Here is a 9,942-nt window from a genome sequence, read left to right as displayed (position 1 = left end):
CGTGTTGAATTTATATAATCGTCACCAAGCAAATTTAAGAAATACTTTACAAGATTTGGTGCAAGAAAGTTTGCTTATTTATTATGTTTACGTAGTCTTCCAACAAAGTTACGCTGTGATATTTATTAATTATTGTAGAAAATTGTATTTGCTGTTTTCAATCTTAAAGCAGGGAAAATGCACATAGCCTACATACATTTTTTTTTATAGCGATTGAACACAATTGAAGATTTTATAAAAGCAAAGCCCGCTTTGAATATAACTGTTATCGAATTTGATGTTGTGTCAGATATTAAAGGAGGGAATTTGCCTGGACAATTAGAAAAACAGAAGTAATGTATAGGCTACATTAACTGAACAAGTACTGCAGGCCTACTAAGCCTTCATACTTTAGTAGGCTATTACCCCTAGTTAAGCGCCATTAGTACCAATCGGAGTCGGACCCAACATGGTCAAGTTAATCAGTGGTTGACTTAAATTTGGATAGTGTTCCAGTTTGGTGAGTGCGGAACAAACCGGTTTCCATTCTTTTTAAAATTCAATTTTTTGCTTTATTTGCATGTGGAGTCACCTGACATCTCAATATCCCTTTGTAGTATATTAGATTAGTGCTTATGCCTGCTGCTCCTAGTCTTTCTTTTCTATATCTGGCATTATATATAATGTTGGATTTGTACTTGTTTCTACGGACCGGTGGTCCCACTCTTCTTTTTCTGTAGGCCTACCTGGATTAGAGGTGAGGCGGCGTAGATCATAATCTATTAAGGCAAGGCTTAGGGCTTACTATTATTTAAATATAACCTACATTTGATGGTTTTGATTTTCTTTTCTCTGCTCTGGTTTCCGCAACCCGAACGGTTTTTTTGTGTGTTTATAACACTGTCAAAAATCCACACGCGCCTTCACAGTTTACACACATTGGGAACACATTATTTCATATCAACTTTTATTATACATCAATTTTATTTCTTAAAAGTAGTTCAAATTGAACAATATAAAATCATCTGATAGTATTAACAAATGGCCACATAAGCCATGAAAACTTACCCTAAATATCACAGGAAACATATATGCTACGCCCGATGCTACGTCTGTTAAACGGGTATGCCTAAACATTGATTTAACACAGACATTTTTATAAAGCTACTTTTTACGAATAAGCATTTCATTCAGCATTCATTTCAATAGGTCTAAATTTCCTATGGAATATAGACGAACATTCCCCATAAAAAATCCCCGGACGATCACCAATTTATTTATCACATCATATTGAGTTGTAGGGCCTTTAATTATTTTAACTTAAATTTATCACCATTAAAAACGGTAGGCATTTAATACTATTGCGTTTTGTCTGTTTGCAATGTTGTAATATTCTGTCTTTGACAAACCTTGAATTAAAACTGAACGTTTGTTCCCTTTCGCAAGTTTCTAACAAAATATATGTAATGTGATTTAGAATAAAGTACCTTATAGGCATATAACATTGATCCCCCATAATTTTACAACACATTCGATGTATTTAAATTGTTCTTTCTATAACAGTCCTAGTTTAACGAACTGAGAAGTTGTATTTTTTATTGCACATTCCATCAATATGGACGGATGATACAAAGTAATTCTAGAGCTATCGTCGATGCAGTAATAGCATGATCAGAAGCCATTACGACATACTTTGTATTCACGTTGACTTGCACGTACGTACGTGCAGTGCGCGCGCAGTCCATATACATATCTATTTAACAACAGTAGTTTTAAATCCTCTTTCAATATTCAATCAGTATTTAAATTTATTTTTACGTGCGAAATATCTTTGAACTATGGTTTAAACGATATAAAAAGGTCAAGTTAATTTGCATATCGCCTTGAGTCTTTTGTAGTAGCTCTTCCCAACAACAAAATCATTTGTAGCACCGGTGTTGTCAGTAGGCCTACCTCCAATTAAGTACCGTCTTTTTATGTGTGTATATATACAGTTTCTGGCTTTTGTCCCTTATGTGTTTCAAGAAGTCCTGGCCAGGAAGGCAAATGAAGGCAGTTTCCTATTGCAATTAACGTTGTAATGAAAGAATTAATAACACGGTTGTCGAGTTGCCTGATAAAGAGGACAAATTAGCAGTACCTAACGATGTCTTCCTCGTCCTCTGGTAGGCGATAAGCAGGCAATGAGATCTTTCGAATTCGGATGGCCGACTTAGGCGTTGGTTTCTTTTCTTCGTTATCCCTGACATCTTCACTGAACCTCACGGTTCGTGGTGAACTTGTGTTTCCATTATGTCGTATATGTTTATAGTGTGGCGAAAAAACAATGTTATTGTTGTTCAGTAGTCCTGATGGAGACGTTGCCGACGGAGACGACGAGAGAGACGATGGTGAAGCGGGTGACGATGGTGGAGAGGAAGACACTCTTGATTCGTGCAGACTTTCCAGTAATCTTTCATTCGCCGAGTTTAGTGCTTTTATATGTTTCTCTTGCTCTTTAATTCTCCTGTCCTGTTCCTTAATTTTCTTATCCTTCTCATTTAGTTGTTGTACAATAGAGTTTCGCTCTTTTTTCAAAGTTGCTTCAAAATGGATGAGTTCAGCACAGATATCGTTCAACTGTTTGTCTTTTTCTTTGAGTTGTTTATCCAGAGAGTTTTCCCTGTCTTGCAGCTCTAGCTTCCAGCCGGCGATCAGCTGTCTTGTTTTGCTCGACTGCATCTCAAGCCGTTTTGTTAGCTCTGCCACTTGATCGTTCGCTTGCTTCAATTTATACTCGAGTTGCTTTAACTCCCTTTGTAGCTATGGAAGAGAATGAAAAGTTAACACAGCGTTAGATTAACAAAAAAACTCTTTGTTTATAAGACTTTGTGTTGATATGGTGCGTCGGTGCATAACGAGGGAACGTTACGCGGGTCAATATGGGCAATAGGCATTGGTGGCAAAGATAAACCTAGTCCAAACCACTATTACACAAAATAATTACCTGGTATCAACCACCAAAATAAAATAAGGAATTTGCCTTTTGTAAGGTACACTAAGAATTTTAATTAATTATCGAAGCATACGATACAGCATGTTATGATGAGACCGAAGGTTGTTTATCTATCATTTATTGTTTATTGGCCAATTTCCTGAAACATCCGGGACACTTATCATGGACCTTTATCAGAATGAATGAAGAATTTTATCCACATGGTTACAGACACCTCAATGAGCCCTTGAAGTACTGCAGCCCTTGAATTATGCTGTTCTGTATTCTGTGGCTTCCCTAATTATTATTGAGCACAAGAGGCCTACATGTAATGTAACATGATTTATTGCTATTCTAATAGTCTACACATCGTGCGTTATCGCGTTGTTGTACCAGGAGTGATGAATTTAAGTAAGCCCGAATCATAAGATAGTAAAGCATTGAGTGCGGAATGTTTGCGTAAAGCCCAGCAACGTAAACAGCTTATTTTACATCTAACGAATTTACGCTATCGTGACGTTTTAGTAACGTTGCATTTGGTTTTCAAAAGTTTATTGTGGAACCTTAACCATATGTAGCCTATTATAGACGTATTTATAGCGTAATTTCTGGCTATTTTTGCTGAAACGTTATATTATTAACGCTCTGACATAACCACAACGTACGCGACTTTTATATAACGTTCTGTGTTTGCAGGGTTATGTTTCATTTGTATATTATACAATAATAATACTAATTATATCTTATCTTTATGGATACTGCACAGGACCTTTAAGCGCGCAGGCACAGATGGTATAATAGAATAGGATGTATAGGACTGCACTATGAATGAACCATGAAATTCGAACTGAGCCGCCTGACGAACCCATTACTAGTAAATATAAGGCCACAACCCGTAATTGATTAAGTCACATTAACTGTCGGTAATTGAGTATCTACTAGCGGTTTCACAAAAGTTTTCTATGCATTAATGTATTGGCTATTTTTACAAAGTAATTAATTACGACGAGTCGGATGTCGTTCACCATGAACATAATCTTAATTGCCTCGACGGAAAAGGTAGATACCGGTAATCATTTTAATGTTATTTACTGTGTACTATGCTGAGTGAAGGAATCTAGAGTTCTCGTATTGAAAAACAGTAATCCCATCCCGGCTGAAAGGCTCAGGGTTTACCGGTTTTCCCAATTGAGGGGATTTCCCAATAAATCTGCAACACGTTCTGTGAATCCATGGACAAAAAATAATAAATTCATTTGACATGACATCCAGTAGAATCACATTAATTATCCATTAATTTTGATGATCATTACCAGATTTATTAATAGCATTATCATTATCATCATATTATTATTCACTAATTATTATTATTATTATTATTATTATTATTATTAATATCATGATCATTATTATTTCACTATTAACAGTAATATTATTTGATAAAGTATCTTATGGGTCTACGTACTAAGCTCCTCCCCGCTTGCTAGCCCCTCCCCGTTACACCAGTATTGTGTGCAATTCCATTGTTACCAAAACGTTACGTCGATCCAGCTATTATGTGTCAGTCAAGATGGACAATGCTTGGTCACCACCCCTTCAACACTTGATTGACACATAATTGACAAGAAGTCACAATGGTCTTGACATTGGTGATCTTGGAAGATAGTATTATCATTAATGTCAATACTCATGATAGACGCTCTGCCAATCATTGCATAACAATACCGAGAATTGTGATAAGTGTTACTTCATGCAGGAATAATACACGTCACTCACGGTATCAGTAATTTAGTGTTAAATAACAGACAAGTAATATTCAGTTAGAGACGTCAGTGATAAATAATGACGAAGTCTATTAGATATGAATTAACTTTAACAATATGCTATACCTAAGCGTCAACAACTTATCGATAGTTCACCACCAAGGATGTACACCCCTACACACAATGAAGCACGTGGTCAGTATCAAGAGTCACTTTCAAAGAAACATGTTGCATGGGTCTGTGATAAAGTGTACATACCCACACAAAAAACCTGAAATCTATCCAAATATAGAGCCAGTCTATCAATTGCTCAATAATATATCTGTCTCTTATACACATCTAGATGTGTATAAGAGACAGGGCTTATTCTGAGTGTTTGGGCGAACAATAAAACCAACCCTCAATATCTAATCTCCGTTTAAATAAATACGAAATAACTATAAACATCAATGTAATGAAACAGGCTTTGCTTTGTTAATGTATCAGTTTTAAGAATAAAAAGGCTATTATAAGCCATCCATGGTCATTAACACACGATTAGCGAAGCACATCGGTCGTTTATTGTTGAATTCATGGCATTACTAAAGTAAAAAAAATACCGTCATAATTAAAATGAGATTTAAGAGAGGAAGTGCAATAAGAAATGAATAAGTTATTTATAACTAAAAATAGGACAGTTCAAATAAAGATTTTAAACCGTACACGTACAGTAATTTATCATAGGAAACTTATACCAGCTTATACTTAACAAATATCGATACACTACACTCCATGTAAAAAGTGCATTTACATTACTAGCTTTTGGTGTGCTAAAAGTAAAATTCAAATAAGGAAGAATTATAGATCTTACCCTCATTATATTTTATATCGACTGGTGCAGTGGTATTGCACTGGGTGGGCTAAAATTAAAACCATAAAATTGGATCCCTTTACAAAATGCCCATTAAGTCCCAGAAGAAAACCATTTTAAAGAATTTATAGGTCTGAAAAGGCAAACAATGCTGAAATATTTCTTGAAATACGAAAACAAATTATAAATACTAATTTGTAAAATCTTACCAAGGCTACATGATTTTCTTTCTCTACAGCAGTGTTTCGCGTCAGTAGATTAATAAGTACCATGGTTTTGGTGAACTCGGTTGTATGTAAGAGAAAAACACGACTTGCTCTTTCGAGGTTCAAACTAAACTGGTTATTCAACTATAAACTGCTTACACTTTTATCAACTATCACCCTGCTGCAAATTAATACAAACTATTAAGACTGGTTTCCTGCCAGCAGATTTCCAGAAGAGTAGGTGTTACTCGCTTGGCTTTAAATGGTTAACTAACCTCCGATTGCTTTTGGTTGGTTGTTTACTTGAGTGCAAGTTGTGTCGTGTTTTAATCCCCCGCGGAGTTGCTAACACGTCCTTTGTTGTTGTCATCGCTGCACACAACACGGAGCATGCTACAAGAAGCAAGTACAGTACACACGGATACAACCGTGACCCATATATTTTGACAGGTGATTTGGACGTGTGGCTCCCAGGTGGTACGGAATACTGTACGCTTAAAACCCAACCACCTGGTAGGGATACCCCCTTTAGCCCTTTATTTTGCTGGGAACGGAGGGTAATTAGCTCGTACCTTTGTAAACGATACTTGCTGAAACATGAGTTTCCAGGCAAGGGCGTGGGATAAACACCATGTAGAACAATTACGGTATAAAGATGACATTGAATTATACTTAAAGCTCATTAATAGGAAACAGCAACATATGCTTTAACAGTAATAACAACATAAGATCTGCAGATATCAAATTATAAATAATACATTTACTAAGAGAATCACGTCTAAAAATAAAATCGCTATATTTAGTTGCAATACCTAACAGGTTGTCGGTGTAGTTCAAAACAATGGGTTGTGCCTAAAACTTATTTCGATGGGCTGGGAAATATATAGAATTGAAGGTTATATTGTTGCTAACTTGTTTTTCTTGACATTTGAGTAGAAGGAGTTCGCCTTTATTCGGGATAAAAATATATTTAAAATTTCAACTAGTACTATGGTGTCTTGGCCTACGGTACCGTACATTCTAGAGTAATATAGGTCTACTGTCTGTTTTAGAAAAAAAAACCGATTCCAGCGAAAATAATACCGTAACATTTAGACCTAGTATTTTTGTGGAGGTATTGTAACTTCAATTGATACGGAGCAAACTTAAATTTGACAACAAATATTTAATTTCGCAGCATTAGATACCGGTGTATTAATAGAAAGACAGGTAGGGCAACTAAGGCTGATATGAGGCCTATAATATGTACCGGTACCTATTTACACTCCGGCATCAGCACATTCACCCAACTAGACACATGAATGAACAATTGAAACCAAACTGTGCGTAGGCCTAATTGTAATTTATATATTAACACTGTTAGGCCTATGTTTTCTATAGGTCGTCAATAGAACTTTGTCTATACAAGAGCTTTTAACTATCTAAAACAATGGCTGTCTATCCCAACAATTTCATGCCAGCATGCTCGGGACTGCGTATAATGCAATAATTTGTACCAGCTTAAACCACCCGCAAGTTATTGCGCATCATTGAAAGACATATAAACAAATTATTTGATACCCTGATACCGTTCACGCAACTTGTCCGATTTATTGGTATAAGTTGGAAAGGCACACCGTTGTTTTGAGCATATATATTTCAAGCCCCCCCTTGGTTGGGAATCATCGGATTCGTGAAAGTCTCGGAAAACTGATCAACGCACGTAATGAGTAGTAGCTTGTCAAACAACGTGTTGGTTGAAATCCTGTAAAATTATTGTTTTTTCTTACAATTAAATATCCTCCCCTTAACCTCATACATATTGATGCGACTACTTAAGCCTATTAGTACCATTCTGCAATTGACTAATTTGCTGTTGCATGTGAAGAAGCATACAAACGAAAACCGATGGAAAGATTTGTTATTTGACGTTAGTGTCAGACCCCAAGACCACGAATATCTGTACTGTATGTAGATCCGATCTATTCTAGCCAGGGAGCTCCATTTATTGTATGACTATTAGCGTTTCAGTCAGTGGTATAAGAGAATGTGCCTGGGGGTTAGACCTGCTCGTATATCATATGTCTCAGTGGTCTAAAGCTCTATCTAGACTTATTTCTTTGACAAAAAAAAAATGTTGTATGCCCATATATTATAGTCATGATGTGCCTATATATGGTCATGATGTGATGTAATCATGACTATATTTAGACATGTCACATGTTTTCGTCAAACAAAATTTGATAGTCTGGACAGGCCTGAATGGGTAAGACACCCGCTTTGATAGCGAGAGGTTGCAGGTTCGAATCCCGCCAGAGATTTGCACATTTGTTATATAAAACAATAATAAATATTTATATTGTCTACTTGCACTAACGAACCCATAGCCTACTCGATAGTGCATCTCATCTTTTTCATATACAAAATTGTCATTGACACTCAGTGTTGACCTTATTTATGCTGCCCGTGGGAAATTCCGTATGACATTCACAGTTTTTGATGGATACTGGGCTCTTTAGGTACCGGCTAGGCGACCCTAAATAACAAAATATTACTGGCATGCTTTTCTACTTTGTGTTCGAGTCATAGACAAAATGCCTCTGCAAATAGACTGACAAAAAGTCTTAAGCCCATTTTCACGGCTAGCTTTTTGGGGTTTAAGTTGAAGTTGGCCTGTTCAAGCACCAATAGCTGCTGATATTAACTGGTACTGCTTAACATAACAACACAATCGATAATCCGTCTCCTAATATAATCAAAAATAATTTATTTGCACTTGACGCATAGACAATACGATAGACAGATAGACGTTATACAGATAAATAGATCATTCAACGAGAGTTATACAACTGATCTTTGGTTGGATCGGCACTCTTTTTCTTTTTTCTTTTCTACTGGACGCGTTAATTGCCTGGGCATCTTGTAGAGCGGAGTGGATGATATGATATACCACCTCTACGTCTGACACACACAGTGAACGTATTGAACACATTCATAAAGTATTCTGGGTTGTTGATGAGCATCTCTACTCAACGCGAGGCGACAATTAATTAAGAAATACGGTCGCGTGCCGTTGTTGTGTCCGAAGTGGAAATTAGGCTTTTAAGTCAGCATTAATGTTTGAAGAATTTAAATATTAAAGTTGAACAAGAATTTCTAAAAAAAAAACTAAATATAAATAATTAGCTTCGCAGATAGAACTGAAAAAACAGGTAAAGGCCAATTTAAAATTCGTAAGTTTCTTCGCTCTTTTAGTATTCTACCATATACGTCAATATAGGATAAGCAGTCCTAAAAAAAAAAGGTATTAGGCATTTTCGTGATAATTAGTGAGGGCGCACTTCTTGTTTCTTCATTTAACATATATCCCCAACCCCATCCCCTTTTCCCATGTCAATACTATAGTCTGAGATATGCTAGCCTACTGAATCCAACCCAGACCTTATAGACAAATACCGGTTATATATAATATGTATAATATACGTCCCAAAACTTGATAACTTATTAAATGACTGAATTAAAAGTGTGTGATTTCGGTGGTAGCGTGTGAATGTAATTCATTAATGTACCTTCCTAATCTACATCAAATAGTATATAGCCTATCATCATAAGTACGGATTACGTTGCAGTCGGCGAACTTCAATCAAATTCATCTTACCTGTTCTCTGGATTTCATCGTGCCACTGTTATTATTGTTGTTCTCTGCTGTAGATGCGGATTCAGCCGACATGTTATTGATAAACGTCATCTGGTCGATCTGACAATAGGTCATTGGAGTCATATGTATCTTTAGAATACAGAAATATTAAACTTAAATAAATCATCATAATGAATAATTAATACAGGATTATTATAAAGTGTATAATACCTTAGTATCTTTAGACTCATACCAAGCATCAAATGCGCAAATCCCGAGAACTGGTATTCCTATTTCAAACCATTTAGGCCTTACTTACCAGGTACCTACAGATAGGGCCTATGTATACCCTGGGTGGAAAGACACAAAAGGAGTTAAATTTTTTCCCAAGGACACATTTTGTGGTCACCAGCATCGGCCTCGAACCCAGACTCGATTGTAAGTCAGACTTTGGCGCTACATGCTTCTATTGGATATACACTTTTTTTTTTATAAGTACACATTTTATAAGAAACTGCTTAAAAATTAAGAACAAAATAAGAACAAATTGAGGC

The 9,942-nt window shown here is 36.0% G+C and overlaps 1 protein-coding gene across 3 annotated transcripts in view; it reads right to left on the bottom strand.

Annotated features, from left to right (window-relative positions):
- Positions 1 to 929: 929 nt before the first annotated feature.
- LOC117121071 (golgin subfamily A member 8C-like) overlaps positions 930 to 9,942 on the bottom strand; it is an 11,526-nt gene continuing 2,513 nt past the window's right edge. For 2 of the 3 annotated variants that reach the window (XM_033266169.1, XM_033266168.1), the window contains exons 2-3: positions 9,410 to 9,538; positions 930 to 2,781 (exon numbers count right to left, since the gene is read on the bottom strand). In XM_033266169.1, the coding sequence (XP_033122060.1) occupies positions 2,110 to 2,781; positions 9,410 to 9,532 (795 nt within the window). In that variant the 5' untranslated portion in view covers positions 9,533 to 9,538 and the 3' untranslated portion in view covers positions 930 to 2,109. Of the gene's footprint in view, positions 2,782 to 5,775; positions 6,128 to 9,409; positions 9,539 to 9,942 lie in introns of those variants that run through there. The other variant, XM_033266170.1, reaches the window with a different exon arrangement.

The sequence above is a fragment of the Anneissia japonica genome, unplaced genomic scaffold (genome assembly GCF_011630105.1).
Source record: "Anneissia japonica isolate Jap-2015-1 unplaced genomic scaffold, ASM1163010v1 scaffold1606_len605190_cov180, whole genome shotgun sequence".
In the NCBI taxonomy this organism is placed as follows: Eukaryota; Metazoa; Echinodermata; class Crinoidea; order Comatulida; family Comatulidae; genus Anneissia; species Anneissia japonica.
The sequence above is the reverse complement of the archived record's forward strand: the minus strand, read 5'-3'. Positions and strand labels throughout refer to the sequence as shown.